The sequence below is a fragment of the Nipponia nippon genome, unplaced genomic scaffold, assembly GCF_047370975.1.
Source record: "Nipponia nippon isolate SJK-2023a ecotype South Korea unplaced genomic scaffold, ASM4737097v1 scaffold_6, whole genome shotgun sequence".
NCBI lineage: Eukaryota > Metazoa > Chordata > Aves > Pelecaniformes > Threskiornithidae > Nipponia > Nipponia nippon.
The window spans coordinates 49,752,210-49,773,345 of record NW_028262380.1 but is presented as its reverse complement, the minus strand read 5'-3'; the positions used below and the strand labels follow the sequence as shown (position 1 = coordinate 49,773,345).

General features: G+C 40.6%; 1 protein-coding gene across 5 annotated transcripts in view; it reads right to left on the bottom strand.

Moving 5' to 3' along the window:
- The window catches only part of SH3D19 (SH3 domain containing 19), an 86,095-nt gene that overhangs the window by 41,037 nt on the left and 23,922 nt on the right, over positions 1–21,136 (bottom strand). For 4 of the 5 annotated variants that reach the window (XM_087736304.1, XM_087736306.1, XM_087736305.1 and 1 more), the window contains one exon: positions 4,707–4,747. In XM_087736304.1, the coding sequence (XP_087592430.1) occupies positions 4,707–4,747 (41 nt within the window). Of the gene's footprint in view, positions 1–4,706; positions 4,748–10,138; positions 10,190–21,136 lie in introns of those variants that run through there. The other variant, XM_009474721.2, reaches the window with a different exon arrangement.

Sequence of the window (21,136 nt, the reverse complement as noted above, 5' to 3'; positions counted from 1 at the left end):
TTAAAATATAGCACACACCTGATTTAAAAACAAAAGAAAAAAACCTGCAGCCACTTTTCTGGCCTTGTGGTCTTTTGATCCTGTAAGTCTATTCTTCATTCGCTTTGTGGATTGCCTTGAAAAAGCATGCTATTAATTTTTCCCCCAGATTTCAAATTATGACAGCTTTAAGATTTAAGAAACCTTTCTTCCATCAGGGGAGTCAATGGAAATGTATTTCAGTGCAGGTTTACATACTGACAACTGAAGGCAGTTGGCTTCTCAACTTCCACACTAAGAAATGTTCAGGGTGAGAACTGTTGACATTTCCAGAAGCATATGCTTAGTAGTATTTAAGTAAAAGGTAAGCAAAGCAGTTAAAGAAGGGGTGAGACAGGAAAAACTCAGTGCATAAAATCCGCGCTGTTTTGTCTTGCAACTTTAGTGGTCTCAGGGGAAAGAAAAAAATGTGAAATCAACTCATAACACTGTCACTATTTATTTCCATTAGTGCCAATGGGGCATCTAAACGTGTTTAACCTAGTATAGTAGAGTTTAAGCAAGCAAAGGATGACTAGTAATACTGTAAATAGAGGACAGATCGGTGACTTATAGATTCATTTTTTGTACATATTTCTTACAAGCACTATTTAGTGGGCTTTATCCAATTATTTTTGAATGTGCATATTAAAGGGTACTCAGTTTGTGCTGTATACTTATGTTTTGAATGTTTTTCCTCTACTGTTTCTTCTCTGGGTCCTACTTTTCAAGTGCACTTGGTATGTCATTTATATTTGAAACACATAAAGATTATGGCACAGGGGGCATTTTAAGCTATGAGATCAAGACGTCTGTATAAGTACAACCACCATTATACCACAAACCCATAAATTCCAATGCTACAGACAAGCTGGTCGCAACAGAAGTCTGACATGCACTTTTGAGTCTTTGGAATAGTGCTGGGCTAGAATTTACAGTCTTTCAGGCAATCTTTTAAGGCAATATAGAGGCAACTATGAAGTTCATTCAGGGACCTGCTCAGAGATACCATCCTGCTGTGAGCACTGAGCACTTCCACAAGATAGACACTGAATAATATTTGTATGTTTCCATTAGCAAATCTGTATGAAATATTGAACAGTTTTGTCACTGCAGAGTGTTTTAAAAGCCAGTTTCATTTTGCATTAAAGACTGGAACCATAGCCTCAAATAGCCCTAGCCTTGTGGGAAATCAAGCTCCAAATTTTTCTGATTACTTTTATCTATTGTCCTTTCCAGCAGCTGTGAGTAAACACAATCCTGCCAATTAACTATTTCAGTTAATTCATGTTAACTATTATTAATAGGTTTTAAAGTAATAGTCTTACTTTCTACAACAAGGACATGTGCTAATATTTAAAAATACAGCTTCTTTCAATGCTTTTCTAATAATCGGGCTACACATTTCTACCATCAATCCCATGAAATATGTAGATTATTAGACTGAGAAGTTATTCTTCTCACTATATATCTGCCTAGGCATAAAGGTTATTCACTACAGTATCTCAAGGAGAGCCTCAAGAGTGGGCAAACACTCCCTCCCTTACCTACAAAGTAAAACACCAGAAGAGCTGACAGAATGGTCCCATGCAAGAGGCCACGCTTGCGGTCTTTGCAGTACCAAAGGTGTTACATGGCTGTGGAGGCCCTTCTTCAGGGAACACTAAAAGGATCAGGTAATCCTCAAGTCAAAAACAGAAAAAAAAAGTCTGATTTCACCCAAGATCTGATTAGACTACTTCTTTACAGGTAGAAGTTGAAACTAATTGGAATTTTTCATGTATCTCTGAAGTTAGAGAGTTGAAGCTTTTCTCCTGAACTATTTCTTGGCACAAGGGGGAGGTCTTGCTCCTTTTCTTCTAGTTCTGTTTCCACGCACCCCAGGGAAATGTTAGGTTGTCTGACATTAGAGCTGGGCTGATTTAATGCTTGAATGTAGCTAAAAGAGATGGTGATGCCCAATTCCCCTTCCAAACATGGACTTTTGTCCCCTCTTGAATGAACATTAGCACTCGTATGACTCCAGTAAGTGAGTTCAGAGTGTTAAATAAAAAAATAAGCACTTTCTGTACAGTTTTTGTCCATTTTATCTCCCTGAACCTACTCACCTTGGGCTCAGATCACCAGCAGTACAGGGGAAAGAATGTCCCACCCGCAAGAGCAGTTGCTGTTTCCAGTCTCTGCTTCCCGGCTCCAGTTCTTCTTTGTGCAACTTCAGTGAGGGAACTGATCAAAAATAACCTAGGGGGGTGACGGGGATTCCTCTTCCCACTCCCAGTGAGGTCAAATACCCTTTTCACAGCTGACCAAACTGCTGGGCACCATAGAGGCTGGCATTGCTGCTGAATAAAATCTGCATAACTACACCCTTAGAGCAAGCCTGTAGTTTCACTCAAATTTGACAATAATGATTTATGAAGGCACTTCACTCCTTCCTACACCTTTCCTTGGGCTGTATGTTCCTGCCTCTGCACCATTCCCTGCATTATGCCAGCCCAAATGTTTGTGCAGATGGGGAGCGACTGACATCACGGAATTGATCTGGTTGGGAAAAACTAGGAGCCAAAAGAACCTAGGAAGCCCCCAAGCAAAACAAAACAAAAATGAAAAACAAACAAAACCCACAGCCAAAAATGGCTGCAAGACTGCCAAATGGGAAGCCACAGCCTTAGAGTGCATACAAGCTGTTACACATCCTTCATTCAGCCACATATTTGTTTAGGACAGAATGAGAATGGAACAAGCTTGCAGGTTCTTCCAACATTTTAGGGCAGCAGACTTGTTTCTGTAGCCCTGCTCCTTAATGCCATCCTATTCTGGAAGAGTGGAGAAGCCAGCAAAAACATCGTTCCCCTTTGTCTCACTACTGCAGCACTTGGCTTGTCTCTTTTTACTTTCTTTGGCATTCTTGTGCATGTTGCTGTGTTGGCGTCAATGGAAATAGCTTCACTGATTTCAGTGGGAGCTGGACTTAGTGGTGTGTCCTGGCCTGAGACCATCATTAGAAATCCAGGGGTAACTTTTGAAGAGTTGAGATTAAAAAATTACTCCCAAGCACATCTCATGTTCACATGCTTGCTTTCTTCAAGCACGTTGGGGTCATTATTCTGAATTCTACTGAGTTGTCAAACAATTGAAACAAAACGATGCTGTCTTTCTATCCAGAGTTGTGGTCAGGGTGGTTGAAAGGAAAACAAACCCTCTTCCTCTTTGGCCACAAGACAGGGAGAGACTTACCGATACAAAGTGATATAAAGCGTTGTCCACAGGTTGGAAAGTTGAAACCCTGTGCATACCTATCATATTTCTTGAAAATTAGAGATAAACAGCCCACAGAAGCTGTGATTAAGAAATAAAGATAGATTTCCTCACTCTGTTAGGGAAATACGCTTTTCCAGAGAATAACATACTTTTTCCAGACTAATGGCAAGGGGAGTTAGGAATTATTCAGGGTCTGTTTTTAATTTAGGTCCATCCACAGGTATGGTTACTGGCATAAAAAGAATTATGGTTTAATATACAATGCCTTGATATGTGCATGGAGATTTTTTCCTAGCTTACCATCTGAATAATTCACATGGTACTTATATTTCATTATAGTTATTTACATATTAATATTATTAAGTATAATGTTATAACATACGAGGCAGGCCTTCTTGACTAGATTTTTTTTCACTTGATTGTGCCTCAAACCAAAGTATCACTTGCTACTATATTTTCAAAAACATAGATATCAATTGCTTAATGACCTTTTAGATGGTTTCTCGGTTAGAGGAGGTACTGGGGCTTAGGCAGTCTGAATCAATTTCTGACTCCACCACAAAAGGCCCTCTGTGGTCTGGTGCTCTCTGTTTTCTAGTTCCCTATCTATGGCAGCAACAGCACAGATAAAGTGCTGAATTTTAACTACAGCGTCATGTAGACTTGCTCTGAATAAAGCTTTCATGATCCCTTTTGACCACCTCCAACCTGATCCAGATTAATGAGCCCCTGACTAATAGGTCCAGGAGAAACAAATCAGTAGTACATACACTAATTTATTTTTCCCCATAGCAGAATCCTGAGGGTTGTTTCATTAATATGAAATTGAAATCATGGACAGAAAGGAAATAAAAATGAAAAGTGGAAGAAAGAAATAGCATAAAATACTTTGGAAGATGCAGCTAAAGAAATTCTTTGCCTGGAAATATCATGAGCACGGAAAGGGAAATAGGAGTTAAATGATGAAATCAGGGAAAAAGAGTTTGGACTTTCATTCAAGATTCATAAACAATTTTTTGTTTTCCAAAATGAGCCCGGTGCATGAGTCTCATCCTGTCGCTAGTATAGTCCATGAGCAGTTACTGCAGATTTCTACTAAAATAGAAAAATCTTCTGTTTTGTCAAGTGAAGTAAAAAGTAGGCACATGTAACCCAAGTTCTTCAGAGATGGAACACATCTGTGCACAAATGCATTAGTGCATAAATAAGAAAATGTTAGTAACTGGCAAGAAGGAACAGCCTGTCAGCAAAGCAAAAAGATGATCTAATGTGAAGCAAAAAAGAAAAAGAATGAGAAAGAAATTACAGCCCCCTAAAAGCCTGCTAGCTACTTTGTTTTCACATATAAAGTTAACCAGCTACTAAAAACAAAGATGTAGCAATCTTACAATACTATGGTTCTCAAAAAATAGGAAAAGTAAACTTACATCTCTTGATCGCTGCTCTTATGGATGACAAGGGTCCTTGGCTTAATGAAGAAAAAAAAAATATTACAATGTTGTTAATGTCTCAAAGAGAAAACAACTAAGTACCATCATGCAGAAATTCACCATATATTGTAAAGGGTTTGCCAAGTGCATTTTTCCCCTAGGTTGTTATCTTACAGAAACTTGTCCAAAACTCCTGGAGTATACAACCATACCCAACCCCTTCTAATGAAAACCAGGTTACAGCTTAGCTGCAAGACTCTGCAAAGATAGAAAGCCAATTATTGAAACCACTTTTTCTCTTGATTCTGTATTGAAGTTCACATTCTGTCTCATTTGACAGAAAAACTTGGAGAAGAGCCCACGTGGGTGTGTATATTCTCAGATTATAAGCATTTAATGACTTAGCATTCTTGTAAATAAATAAAACTTACACAGCCGAGTAAAAACCTACAATCCTTTTGCTAAATATTTTTAACAATTACTTAACAACTTATCTTGCTTTTCAGTTGAGATTGCATTTTTCAGTAATAACTTGGTGGGTGGGGTTAGACAGGAAGACAACACGACCAAAAATTTGTTGATACACAAGGACAGAAAAATGTTTCCTTTTGCCAACTCATCTGTTTTCTTGGTAAGACTAAGGTTTCTGATGCCTCTCTTCTGAAGGTCTTATTTAACAGATATAGCAGTCCTTAATATTTTTGCAGGTAAAAATCAAAACTAAGTTGGGATTATAATTTCAGAAAGTGTTACTAACTTGACGAATATAGTATTAATAACCTGCCACTTGCGCAAAGCTACAGAGGAGATTAAAAAAAAACCAACACACAACTACTTCAGAAAAGGACTTTTTTGCTCTTTTTTTCCTTTTTTTTTTTTTTTTTTTTTTTAAACACAACAGGTAAAGAATACTTGTTGGTGAGAAGCCTCTGGAAGTGCCAAATAGTCTTTTTAAAGTCTGAAAATAAATAGACTATATCTGGTTCAAATTAATACAGTATCTTAATTACAACAGGAAGGTACCCTAATCAAGTCTTTTCCGGAAACCTTCCACCACGGCCTTCATCAGCAGTGTAACAGCAGGAATGTTAGTACAGGGAGGGCATTAGCATTTTAACACTGCTCTCACTCTGCCTGCAGCAGGCGTGCAGCACACCAACTCTGTCAGGGCTCAGTTTAGCTCCACATGCAATTCCACTGCAATTGCTGATGGCTGCAATTACTCCAGTGGGATGAAGAATTGGGGGATTTGGAGGAGAGAAGAAAGAGACAGTCAAAAAGGACGTGGATGAAAAATGTCCTCCCTCTACAGTCATTCTGAAAACTAATTAAGACTAGAAATGAATGTTGCTCTGACTGAACTGTTTTCTGAAATAGTTTGGCTAGTCTAGGATAAACAATGCCTATTTGTCTGGTTTCAGAAACAGTTCAAATGTGGCTTGGCCCCTATCCACACAGCTAGCAAAGCTGTGTTAGAAAACATTTCTATCAGTCATATTTCATTGTGCGTTCTCAGCAGAAAAGGATTCTAATTTTTCTTCAAAATGTCCCATCAAAATACAGCCTTATCTTTAAGAAACACTTTTAGTTGTATGTTCCTCCCAGATGTACCCCAGACTCCTTTTCTAATTCCTTGTAACTCAAGTCTCTCCTTTGGATGTTCACTTTTGAAGCTTTATTCTACTGCTTTCATTGCTGTGAATAACTACAATCTTTAGGGTTTTATTTTAATCATATTTAGTATCAGACAGGAAGGAGACTGAAATCTGGTAACATGAATCTGAAATCTTCTGGAGTAGCAAAAACCTCCTATACTCAGAATTCAAGTTTTACTTAAGTTTTATAGCAAGAAATTAGGAAATCCATGAAGTATGCATATTCAAGTATCAGTAAAAACCAAAAGGAACAAGTTCTTTCTTCCGCTGGCAAGAGCCCTTTGACCCATTGCAATTTGCCTCAGAATCTGATGAGCATTTTCAGATATGAGCAGGTATTTTTGGCTAGAAATCATAGGAATCATCATGTAGGCAAAAGTTCAAGCTTTCCATGCAACATGAGGACCAAAAGGCTATAGAAAACGACTTTAAAATCAAAATGCAAAGAACAAAGCAGCAAAACCTTTCACGAAACCAACCTAGTGAAGCTGTGGTATGGATATATCAAGAGCAAGGCAGTTCAAGTATGCAACTATCCGTGTAATTTAGAACCCAGGATAACATGGTTCTATTAGAAAATTTATGAGCTCACAGGCAAAACAAGCTGTTAGCAGATAGTTTTTCTTTTCCACTGTCCGTTAACAGGTCACCCATCAAAAACATTTTGGCAAAGCACTACAGTTCCTACCCCCAGGAGAGTCTGATTTACATTTAGCTTACAGTTATTTAAGCCCTTTTAAAAGCATGGAAATGGGAGTGGATGTAGAAAAATGTGGGGTTTTTTTCCCATGAAGCCCTGTAAAGGAACAGCAAATTCCATAACTTTGTTACACATTAAACCCCAGTAATTTAAATAAGACGCTTTTCTTGGGGCAGCTGGTGATTTTGCCCATACCTTATGCTGAGCTAACCCCTCCCTGTTCCACAGGTAACAATTTCTGGTCTCTTGTCCTGTCTTGCAAAGAGAGAAGTGATAAGGTTACTAATATCCTCCTCTGCTCCACAGTTATTAACACATTTTCTCTCAAGCCATCTAAATAATTAACATAACCAAATCAAATTAAATTCTCCTATTTGATGAGGTAGGAGCCGCAGCAATCACTCTACTGTGTGGAATTCCTGCCTCTTTCCCACCTCCTCCTCCTGTCCATAAGGCACAGCAACGAACCAGAGCACACGCAAAATCCCCACAAACGCACATGTCAAGGAAAAACGAAGAGGGAAGAAGTTTAATCTGCGTGGGACCTCTGATCCTGGTCCCAGCACGACTTCCCCGACAGTTACATCAGAACACCCGAGGGGACAACGTGACAATAACTAGCCCCTGGGGCTGGGGGACAGCAGCTCCTGTGTTGCCCTGCAATGTACATAAGCAAAGTCCAAACTCATATTGCTGGAAGAAAACAGTGCAGACAGCAGGAAGTTTCTGAGCGTTAAAGACTCTGATAAACGCTAGCTCCAACGCTGCCCCAGCCACACCTAATATGGAATAACTAAAGATGCAAACTATTCTTCCACCCCCGCCACGATTTAGCATGCAGGAGTGGACAACCAGAGCACATTTATCCTAGACCTCGCTCACTGTTAAAGTGCAAACTTTGTTTCATTTCCAGCTGAGGCAGCAGCTTCCTTAAGCTTCGCCTGCCAGCCCCTCAAAAGGGGCAACTAACCCACCTCTGTTGGGCCCTCTGCGCACCCAAAGAAACCCACTCAATAGGTTCAGAGGAGATCTGTAAGCTGCTGTACCTGCTATGCTGAAAGCAGTTGGGTACTTTAAGCCGGCAGTAATATGAAAAGGGTCCCATGGGTCACCATTTCTGAAAGATAAAGAACCTGGAGTGGTGTGTTTGAAGTTGTTAAACACCTACTCACTCTTCCTGACAGGCTTTATTCTGGGTTTCAAGGACAGGTTTTTCTAAATACAAACACTTGAGGAAAACGCTTCAAAAGCATATTTTAGGTCTGTGTATCGGGGAAATAAAATTGCCGCAAACTAGACTGGGCAAAGAGCTGTAAACTGTTTAGTGGAGTAAGTACACTTACTGCGTATAAACCATGTTCTCTCCCTCATTATGGGCTCTGCTCCAACACTTCTGCTTGCACTGAGCAGTGTCTCTCTTCAAACACAACTTCAGTGTAGCTACAGTATTTCTCAAAGGCCCTCTCCTGCGGGGTGACTCCTGACCCAACACAGCGACTACGCGAGTATCACTCACCTGAACAGTCCCTCTGTGAGCTGTGTGAGCAGAGGGGAGGTGCTTTTCAAGTAGAATAATGCTCAAATCATGCAAGCACCTCCGAGCGAGCAGGCCAGGGATTTGTGTGTGCCCGGAGCAGGACAGTGTTCAAGTCACACATTACCCAAGCAAAGAGGCCAGGAGGTCCTGGCTACCTTTCATCCACACGTCTTTTAGCTGTTTCAGGAGCAGCAGTGGCTCCAGCCCAGCTGAGGGCACCTCATGGACATGTTCCCACCAGCCAGCTGATGGTGAGCCAGCTCTGCTGCTGAGCACAAACAGGCAGGGGAGTGGTGGGCTTTACCTGCCTCTGGAGAGCACAGGCAGTACTGGCTTGTGACTGCTCCCTCCTGCCTGTGAGCATACCAATAGCCATTTAGGGGGGGTATCCCCAGGCTATCTACAGTCTTCTGCCCTACCAGTTGTGGTACTGCTTGCAATACAAAAGACATCCCAAGCTTCAGTCCTGTCTCAGCATCTCTCCTTCATCCACTTCCACCAGTCTCCTATTGGCTTGCATGGGATTCTCAGTGGGAATCGAGCCATCCTCCACAATGCCTGCTCCCTTTATCAGAACCAGGACCTTTGGTTTCCTTATCTAAACTGACATAACAATGAATATTCTACAGGAAAACTGATTGCGCTTTTTTCATACATCACTCTAGACATACACAAAAGCGGGGGGGGGGGGGGAGAAAAAGAATGATTGCTTGTTCTAAAAAATTAATATACTTAAGCATCTGCTGCAAAGTCTCAAAATTTATCCTTCATGTCATGTTATATGAAGCTTTTCTTAAATTATCAGTCCTTAGGTTCACACACCTGTGTAAAAGATTTTTAACATATTTTTAATTGTGATGGTTATTGATCCTGTCTTACACACACAGAGTAAAAAAAAGTTAAAATGTTGCTATTTCTGATGTCCTGTGACTTCTCGGAATGTGAGCCAAGAATTTTTAGATAGCTGATGTTGAAATTACTGTGAGGCAAAACACCATTTTAATAAAAGGCATGATATATTCCTCTCAGTTACTTTAGAAATCATGCCGTCTGTATAACAGACAGTGTACTACAGTGTAACATTTTAAAAACTTATTAGAAGACATTATTCCAAACACAAAATGTTTAAAATGCCACCTAAATGATTTCACTGCAGACTGAGTCACAGAAAGATGTTAGCAATTTTATAGTTAAATTAAGGGTGGTGCAAAAGATCAGATTTACCATCACGCTGATAGAGGGCCAAAGGTAGACCTATTAGTTCGACCAAAAAGCTCCCAAAGTTAGGACAGAAGAGTCACAGCTATCCCACCTTCATGATGTGGATGCAGTAGAGAGAACTGTATTAATCCTGCGGATTAAATGAATCTACACTGAAAATGTATCCACAGTGCTCAACCTCTTCAATGCCTCCACTGCAGAGGACTCCCAGTCCTCCAACCAAGATGTGTAAATTAGATTACGTGACACACAGACCCCATTAGCGTAAGAGAAGTGGAGACTGTGCAGCCAGTAGTCCCACCTTCCCCCCGCTCACCATTTCCACCAGCTCTCTTGTGTTGGTGCCGACATGGTCACAAGTCTGCTGGATCAGCCACGTGATTTTGCTAACAACAAACCCATCCCAAACATCCCGATGACTTTTCAGCCAGACAGGCCAACTGCTCCAGCTGGAGCCACGCAAGCACCAGGGTGACACTGGAGAAGTGGTGGGAGCAGACGGCCGGGGAGGCCAGTGGCAGTTCTTGGGGTAAGCAGCTCAGCCTCTACTCACAAAAACAAACCTTAAGTCTGTGACTCTGCAGCTAATCTGACAGCAAATCACCAAACGCTGACTATGCCTTGGGTCAGCTGTTCTTCTCACCCTTCAGTATCCGTTGATCCACTTTTTTTTTTTTTTCCTGTTGGTGTTGGTCGTCCAGACTGGCTCGCTGGGAGATCAGAGAAGCACCAGAAAAAAGCAGCTGGCAGCAGCCTGGCACCACAGCGGTCTCTCTGTAAATTGAAGACGCACTCTCACGTTCTCTGCTGAATCATGGGGTATTGTCATGGCCCTGCAGGTACAGAAGGCTAATAAAGATCCAGTCACCCAAGAAATCACATGCTCAACAGGACAGATCTGGTCATCTAGGAAATCAGACTCACCACGGTACCACTTTACTTCTCTCTTGGGTCCAGCCCCAAAAGCAAGTAATCCTGAACCAGTAATTAAGTCCGGGGACAATTCAACCCTCATCTCTATGCTGACGGTGTCTACTTCTGCATCACTTAATGAATGCCACAACTGCAACTTCCCACTGGCTGGACAAGTGAGGATGTAGTTAAGCAGCAGCTAAAATCCAGCTGCTCAGCTAATTAAAACAGCTCACATTGATCAGCATAGGGAAATCCTTTCAGGAATTGCTCTCTAGCTGTTTCTTCAACCACTTATTACATATTCATGTGCTTGTCACTGTCATACTTGGGGATCATTTTTCAGCAACTGAACCTTCAATTTTAAGGCAGAACACAGGCAGGAAGTCAAAGCAGATCATGGCAGCAGATGATAACATTTCACACTCCAATTCCCACAGCAAACTACAAGTCATGAGGTTGCAACAGCCTCCACACTTAATAATGTCCAGCTTAGGTCTTGAAGCTGAAACACCTCCCATATTTTTTATGAATCTGAGTCACTCAGCTCATGTGTACCCTGAATTAACTCCTTCCTGATCCAGAGCTACAGACATGCTAGATAGATTTTCTAGCATTTTCTTTCAGACAACAACCTGACCTGAACGGCACCTTGCCCCCAAAGATGACTGTATGAACAGGACCATTCCAGAAAGGCAAATCCTCAGAGCATGATTCAAGTTATTCTCAGTCTTCATTTTATATTTACTGATTTCAGCTCCCAATAAAATGTATGTTACAAGAATGGAGGGCTCTGCTTATTGAAGAGTTTGGCCCTCCTGTAACAGCTAAGAATATTCTCCTCTATGCCATCTATCAACATATTTTTACTCACTGTTAGGATAACCCTGCTAGCATGTTTTGATTAATCACTAATAAACAGTATTTATGCTTTAATGACAACTTAACCTCGGTAGTAAATACTTCCAGCAGTAGAAAGCACCTATAATTTTCATAACAGCATAATAGCAATGCAGCACTATAAATGTAAATGCAAGTATCACTGAATTGTCATAGTGATAGTGACAGGATATTTGGGCCCAGCCAGCACTATATTCAGACACAAAAGTAAGGGTTAAAAAACTGAAGGGAAAAACCAGCTCTTTCAGATAAAACAACTTAGCTGTAAACTGCAGCTTCTTCTGATGGAAATTCTTTATCATTAAAGTCTACGGAGTTTCTGCATTCGCAAATGGGGAAAGATGACAGTGCCCTACTTCTACAGTTAAACAATACAAAACAAAGCTTGTTTCTGAAGAATACTTCTTTGTTTCAATTATTTGCAGTAGAGTAGCATCTCATTCAGTAAATCAAAGCCCTCTCTAGCCACTGACAGGACATTCTGCTTGCTTCATACATCTCTGTACATCAAATACAATCTGGTGGCTGAATGAGCTCTAGAACCTTTGTAACTGACATCACAGGGGGATAAAAGCTGGTTTAATCATGAAGGATGAGCAGGACAAAGGCATAAAGAAAACTGTAGATCTGGATCCACAGGATTCAAGCTATCTTTACAGGGCTTTAACTATTATAAAGTATGGATATTAGATTTTCTTCAAATAGTCTGTGTACTTCATAGAACATCTAAGTATAGTGTTAAGGTTGTTTTTGAAGTTTTGTAAAGGGGCAAAGTGGTATGTGAATGTCCTCATATGACTAGAAGCATTAATAATGATTACTAACAAAACAGATAACACTTTGCTTTGCAACAGTGAGTATCTTAAATCCCTACTAAACCAGTTACTTGCAGATCAGCAAAGAGAAAAGAATAGCGGATGCAGGGGGAAATCACCCAAAGTAATGAAAAGACGGGTGTATTTCATCCGGCCTTTTGAAAACATAGAGGCTAAGAAGCTTAGGAACAGAAACACAACAGCGCCTGGCTCCAGAGAGGAACAAGCAGGAACTAAAGGGTGTTGACTGAAAGAGCAAGAACCCAGCAGGACCCACAGGATGCATGAGCTGGAGGTGAGGAATCTGGAGGAGAATGCTCAGGTGCTGGCAAGCATACAGACTTCAAAGACTTCAGTAATCAAACCAAGGGAACAAGGTATAGGTGTTTCTTATTTTGCCTAGGTCTTTCTGTTTCCAGTGTAAAAATAATCTGTAAAATACAGGCCCATTTGCTTCAATTGTTGTGCATCCTTTGAGGAGGAAATGAGTGTATGTATGAGGAAGGAGCTCCTGGGGAATCTTGAGGCAGCTTAAGGCCTCCGGCAGATGGATAATTGAGTCTCACTTCCAAGGGACAGTACCAAATAGCTTCTACACTCAGCAGTTAAGATAGCATCTGGATCCTGCCTAGTCAGAGATTAACAGCACACAATTCCAGCCCTGTAATATAAAAGCCAGCTGTTTGAGAAGCACCCAAAATGTAAAGTTCAACCTAAGCCACAGAAGTGGGATTACAAGAAGTGTTCGATGCTGGTGCGACCTCAGTGCCAAAAAATCAGCTGAGCACCTTTGAGAATTTCAAAGTACGACAATGGCCAATGCTGAGCTCTTTGACAAGTCCCATCCCACAGGATTTCCATGTTCCTTTAGCCTAATTCAACTTCTTCATAGACCATCCAAGTCAAATAAGCAGCGTGAAATGCGCTGGAGTTTAAGCTTTAGCTGAATGAGGAAAGAAAAGGAATTTCCTCATTGTTTTAATTCTAGATGTATGTTGAGAGCAAAGACATTTGTTGCCAAGGGACAGTCTATAAAACAGATGCATTAATACATATGCATCAAATATAGTGAAGTCTTAATTCAGCACTTAAAAACAAAAACCAAAACCCCTTCTACACTGTAAATGTGAACCAGCAGCAAAAAAAATGCGTGTAAGAATATTACAAGGTCATCCGTATAAAGGGACATACTGGCTTCAAACTGGACATTTATATTTATAAATAAAATAAATCATTTAAGAAGCAGCAGAAACACTCATTTTTAACCCTCCCATGTTAAAGCCTCACAAAAGTAAAACTGTCTTCATGCGTCATCACATCTTGTTCCAATGGACTGTTGACTCGCCCAGTTACACCCTACAGTACGAGGTCCATGAACAGTGGCCCTTACAGAATGCACAGCGCACAGAAATTGTAAAATAAAATCTCATAACCATACCCTTCACCAGACCTGTCTTTCCAGAAAGTGCCCTGCATGCAGCTCAGTCAGAGAAACGGCATGTTTACCAATACACTCTTCCCTTGCCCCTCCTCCAAAAACACTGAAACACTTCCTTCTCTTTATACCATAGATACCAACAGAGCTTTTGGTTACAAAATACAGAAAATGATTCCTCAGAAACTTACACTACATAACAAAAAACCATATATTCATACATCTCTAGGTCTACAGTGTTTACCTCCAAGTTTAAATATGACCTTAAACTGCAGTCCTTTTTATTCACTCACAAAGATCCAGCAACTCTGAGATTAATGTCAACCATTCCCAAAAGGTACGCATCAGAGATTATTTTTCAAGTCTTGTAATTCTGATTCTACAAGGATGTAGGTAAGGTACAGCATATAGGTAAAGGTAATATCTTTGTTAGTCTAAGTTGGGGAAAAACAGTCAAGTTTTTAGGTACTCAAATTCTTTTCCAAGGGTGAAACAGAAGCATCAACAATCAGAGCCAAACAGATTTTTAAAATCACACTTACGCCTACAAAACTTGCATCTATCCCAAACACACTGCAAAACCCTGATAGGTGGGCACAGCACTGAATTTGCTGTAAGAGCACTCAAAATTCCTACCTCAACAACCAAGAGAAGGCCTTTAACCACTGGGGACGCTTCTCCAGTGAAACAGATCCCATCTTTGAACAAGTCACCATGCAAACATACTAGAAGACAAAAGGAACTTCCTCGACCCTCAGTCATATACCCTGGCTGTCTTACAACATCATGGACCTCAAATTATATGGCAAATCAGTAAATACCGCAGCCTCTAATGGATGGTTATAGCTTGGAAGAAATAATCACTATCATCACCTTTCCCCACTCAACTAAATTTAGCTTCAGAAACAAACACCTTGTAGAACAGATTGAACCGGACCTTTCCAGAACAACAGTCATAAGAAATACCTTGCCAAAACATTTCACAGCCACAGAAATCAATGCCCCTCCCTAGCCTGTAAGAATCCCCAGAACACATTACTCTTTCACATGCTCCTCCATGCACTTCAATCAATGCACCATATGCCATCAGGTAAACTAGGCAGAGGAAATTAAGAGCCACAAAGTATCAGGTTCACCTTACTCAGGCAACTGAAAGGACAGAAAAATCACCCATCAGTGGAATTACCCTTCTCTCGTAACAACCACTTCCTCTCTGACCTCTGACCCTTGATCCCAAATATTTACAAAGACAGGCTTAGAAAATATTATTTAAAAAAAAAATCTCCAGTGCAACTTAAAAGCTCTGGATTCAGATAACATAACAGGTAATTTCTCTAACCTCCAGTCTCAGCAAAGCTCTTAACTCCAAAGGCACTAAATTGTTCCTGCCCTTCTTCTCATGTCAGCCAACAACCTTATCCCCCTCCCCCCTTGCTAACATGCCTCTGGGTCTCCAAAAGTAATAGTGACCTTTTCCTTAAGACTGCCTAATTGATTAACATGATCTATTTAAACCCAGAACAATGGCATTTTACCTTTCTCAAGAAGCAGCAAAGCTATAGGGAATGACAGCTCACTCTCTTACACCACAGGACATAGAAAGCATTATCTAAAACTGGCAGACACCAAGTTCAAAAGAGTCAAAGAGACTTTTCAGCATGCAACACGAGGTTAAGCTGTGGCACTGCTTGCCACAGAACACTGTGGGTGCTAAAAGTGTATATGAATTCAAAAAACCCTAAAGAAAACCCACTGAGGGCTATTAAATACAAAGCATTGCCTCTCTCAGAGGCCCCGAGACACACAAATCTGGATGCTGGATACCTTCCAATGCATGCTTGTTTTTTCCTTATCTTCTTCCTTAGGCTTCTACTTCACACATAAGCAAAGACAGAATGAGAATACTGGAATAGGTGGACTTTTGGTCTGCTCCACAAAGGCCATTTTTACACCCTTAGTTGTCCTTCAGGATGGAAGGAGGTCACCTGTTTGAAAGCTTCACCATTTTTTCCAGTTACTTCAGTTGTTCTAATAAGATAAATCTTAAGATAAAATGACAGATCTTGGGTTGTGTACTTTTTAAAGACGTTTGAAAATCCTACTTTTTTTTTTTAAATGTGAAAATAATCTTGGCAATTTCTATTTTACACCCTCCAAGAACATTAACGATTTCGTTTTGTATCACCATTCAAGTACATCTGTATTACACTAAGCAAAATACCTGTTTAGCACCTACAGCAAGGCAGTTACTGCACTAAGCAGCACATTTTGTCAATTCAAATACTAACAGACATAATTTTTAAAAAATCTACAAAAGACACTATAGGGACAGTAATTAAAGGAAATACAGAGAATCTGTGTTATCATTTCAGATCTGTCCTAGGCGGAAAAAAATAAATGCTGTTATTAACAGAAAGCATTGGTAGTCTGTTCACACTGTAAAATATTCATTTAACACATTTCCTTGTCAACAGCCTCAGAAGGAAGAAGATAGATTGGGCAGTAATGCAAATAATCTTCTGTCCTATACACCAGTAAGGTGTGGTGAGAAAGCCTCTCCTGCAGCTGACATTACTGTACTTGTCCCATGATACTGTTCTCTTCCTTCCTAGCTGTCCAACCTTTACCCGTCAGGAGCACTACATGCCTTTAGCTACTCATGGACCTAGTATTTTAGAAGGGGCAGTGGAAACCAGGTAATAAAACAACACTATGGTCTTAAAAGCAGTTGCCCAAAAGAAACTGCGTTCTTGGGAGATGAGGGAAACTTCCTGAACTGGTCCAGTTATAAAATGATATCAGGATTGTTTGAACTAATACTGTACTAATACTAGGTGCCCATGTGTGAGGGGATGGGGAAGCAGAAGTCCAGATGACCTGGAATAGAAGAATTATAATAGTAAAACCAAAGCTAGTTCTTTCCACTAAGCATTTATTCCAAGCAAAAATATTGCTTAATATAACAGGAGATCACTGATGTACTTCTTTTGCTTGAACTAGGTATTATGTTGTAGATCAAAGAGAGATTTAACAAAGTAATCATTGTTTGTGGTTGGAACACTATGATTAGATTTGGACCTTCTCTTTAATTAGAACTCAACCTTTGCCTCAAGCCTCAGGAGATGGGAATGTCCACTATACCCACAACAGATGACAAACCTTTCGTAACAACACTCCCAAGATTAAGATGTGGCTATGCATACTTATAAAGACCATACTTACATGAATACTTTCCACATTTAGGGTTGCGTGGTCTAATTTCAGTCCTCTGTAGCAAGGGACCTGCCTGTGACCTGCCTTGGGTGTAGCCTCCACAGGAACAGGCAACTTGACTTTTTGTACCACTGAATCTTAGTTCTCTTCCTGAAGCTGAAGTAGTTGGAAACAGATGCAAAAGCAGCTCATTCTTGTCTGCACTAAGGGCTAGCACTAGCTCAGTTGAGCCTGTGGTATGTCACAGATGACGAAAACTAGGACAAATCCCATATGTAAACATGGCCTAAATTCAAATGGTGATACCTGCACTGAGCAAAATACCACTTCTGAAAAGAGAAACTTTGTAGCAAAATCAGAAATGCAATGTCTCACAAATGACAGGATCAGAGCCTAAAATACAGCTGTGCAAACTGCACAGCAAGCCTTAGACAGAAATACAGTAAGAAGGAAGAAACTATCAATGTGACAGGCCTCACTAGGAATATTTTTCCTCCATGACATAGTGAGGATGCAACTGTAACATGCTTTGAAAGAGTTCTTGATCAATCATTTCAATGTTCAACCTGACAAATCAGATGCTACTTAAGGTAACCGATTACCTATACTAGAATGATCTGCAGACACCAAAGAATAACTCACAATGAAATGACAAAGTAGGTGAGTAGTACAGAAAAAGAACAAAAAAAAGGAAGAAGTAACAATCTCTTCTCTCTTGTGCACATCGGAGTAAGAGGCCATGGAAACCAACACAATATAACTGCAAACTGAGCTCTCCCACTCAAATTCCAGAGGTGAAGGGAAATGGAGACACTGACCTGAGCCTAGACAGAAACCTACACAAATCCTTAGGGAAATAAACCAAAGCTCAAGTATCAGCTCCAGCACTCTTAAAATATCAACATGAAATTCTTTCAGACAGAACCGAACTACAACTACTTCTGAGCTGGAAGTTTACACCCTGCTGAGCCTGCCTCCTCAGCCCTGACACATATCCCATTGGCTTCCCTTAGCAGCTCCTCCTCCTCCTTCTGTTTTCTTTGAGACTATTACAAATACCTTTGGAAAGAATTCTCTTGCAGCCCTCTTTCCCATCCACCAGATGAACTTCATGTGCTATTTGTCATTGAAATGTCTTGGGAAGAAAAAAGAATAATCACAAAGAAGCAGTATTATAACCATGACTGAATAATTTGGCCCATCACACGTTACTTATAAACAGAGAATTCCAGTTCTCCCCACATCTTCCATCCATCTCAGAGCAGGGTTAAAAGACAAAGCCATATGGTTGTTTTAAAGAGAATTATTGCCATTTTATAGGGAAAAAGTGAAATCTTCTCAAAATGACCTTTAAAAGGAAAGCTCCATGATTAAAAAAACTGTGACGTGTAATTGTGTGCTTCCCAAAACCACCTTTTCTAGAACTAAGGTCTATCATGGTCGTTTATACCCCAAGCAATTCTCCTAACGCACAAAGAGAGCGGCCTTGTGTCTGGATGGTCCTCAGTACCTTCTACAGGAGTCTCCTCCAAAAGGTGATGGGACACTGAAACTTGCTCACGTACACAAGATGCCCAAAGAAGCTCTGAAATTCTTTCAGTGAAGAAGGAGGGTCAACCTTTTTCTCTTTATTCCTTCAACAACCATCCCATTCTCAGCATTATTTTCCATTATGAATTAGCATAAGCACTGGAGAGCAGCCCAGACAACGGAAGGAGTTGTTCAGGGCACCAAAGCAAACAGTCCTTCAAAATTCCCTTTGCAGAAACCAGGAACAGAGCGCTCTTTTATTAAAACAAATCCCTCTTCTCTGTTTAGAAATAAGGAGTATGGAAGGCTGGCTAGGATGCACCCTTCACAATAAGTCTTTACTGCTATCTGTGAGACGAATAGCCAAAAATCCCCAACACAACAGTGATGAATTGGCGGTGTTAAAACAAAACACCCGCAGCAACAGGCTCCAGATACCCACATGATCCCTAATTGCCAACAACTAAGCTGCCATTTATTCCTCTCCTCTACCTGTGATTTTTTTTCTCATTTACAGATAAGTATAAACTGAGCAGGGAAAACTAACATTGCAAAGAACAAATTAAACATAATGATTTATTGTGGCAAAGAAGCTGTCAAAGAAATATGCTGCACAGAATTGCTCCAGCTTATTCTGCTCCCAGGAGGAACATTTCTGACGTGCACAGCATGTGCTGCTGACCAGAAACACATGATAAACAAAAGAAAGACACGTAAGTGGATTCCAATCTTAAGTTTCACCAGTTTAAAATCACACTTAACCAGTGGGATTACACCACTCTCTGAGTGACTGAGCCCAAAATTTAGCTCTCAGAATGGAAAAAATGGAGCCACATGATCCTGCTTTTTAGATACCAACAACAGAAGTCACAACACTGAGCTCCTGCTTCCAGTTCTGCCATTGACTTATTGTGTGACTTGCAAGAAATCACTCTGCCCCCCTTTGCTGAACCTGCTTCATCTATAAAGCAGAGGCACAGCTGTTTTCTTCCCTGGAGATCAGCCTTCTGATCCAACTAAACACATGAGCACTGATAACAGCCCAAAGGAGGGAATGAGATCCTTCCTTCTGGAGTGGCACAGGCTTAGCTCAGCTCAGGGCAATTGTGAAACTGCACCCCAAGGGTTTGGGAAGGAGACTAGACACTTTTATTACATCAACTTCTGACCTACTGGGAGTGTACAAAAGCAGGACATTCCTCTTTTCACAACCTGAAAGTATGCTTAAACTAGGAGTAACCTGCTACTCCCTAGCCTTAAAAATTGTAAAAGCTAAATATAAAGAATAAGAATGTAACAGTAAAATGCGTCACTCCCCAACATTCACTCTTTCCTCTACACACAACCCTTCTCTTTCAGATGGAGTGTCAGCAAGGTTCAAAGTCTCAAACTTCAGATCTGTATTACAGCCTGTAACACTGGCTGGGTGGGCAAAGGCCTGAAATTTTCCCATGTGGAACAGCTGCATGGACAAGGTAATGCAGACGTTGCCAGTGGACAACACAAGGCATTTGAACGACAGCAATGAAAAACTGTATTTCAGTATGCTTGTGGGAAGGAATCTGGTCCTTTTGGATATTAAGTAGTCCAGTGTTTGAACTAAAGAACTAGATTTAGACTGGTTCTTTTGACACTGTCTTCCACAGCATTATAATTTGGAAATCAAGTTAGTATGAGACAGACAAGCAGCCCATAAGCAGGCTGAAAATAAGTGGGCTCAATCTTTCTCTCCTGGGAGTTTTTCAGGACTTCTCTAGAAAAAGACATCATTGGCCTGATCTAGTGTTAGCATCTTTCCACTATGAGCAAGATGTTTGACTACATGAGCTGCAGAGGTCCCTTCCCACCAACATTCCCATCGTTCTGTGGTTTCTCAGTACAGAAGCAGAAGTAGCATCAGAAGTCTCTCCACTCTGCCCATTTGACTAAAGCACAACAGAGAAGTAGAGGTCTTCGGTAGGGTTACAAGAGCACCTCTCACTCTTCTCAATGCCCAATTCCAATACAGTAGCCTGGACTTTAAATTTACCTAAAATACACGATATCTGTTAAGTGGCCTACAAAATTAGCAGTAAAATTACTCCCCAGGACAAAACAGCTCAAGTTGTTATGTGCACAAATGTCAGCAGCAATTTGTGAGAGCCTTCAAACTAGAACCCCGGGCTTCAGGGGCTAGGAGCTAGCAAGATCTCTGCATATTCCCCTTCAGATATGCAAAGCTGGAATTATTAAATGACTGACCGCAGACTGACCATAATGGTTACAACATAGAAAATCCTGTTACAGTCTGTTTTCTCAGTACCTCAAAAGCATATTGATTTGTAAAAGCACATTGGTTTAACTATAAAGTTAGGACAGTTCCACTATGTTCTCAGGCCTGTGCCTTAAGACTCCCTTCACGCTCTGTTAAAGGCTTAAGATCTTAATTAAAAGGCATCTTTCAGGCTTCACAGATGATCTGGGAAAACACATTCTTACGATACAGTCAGACCATTACTGTAATATTTAT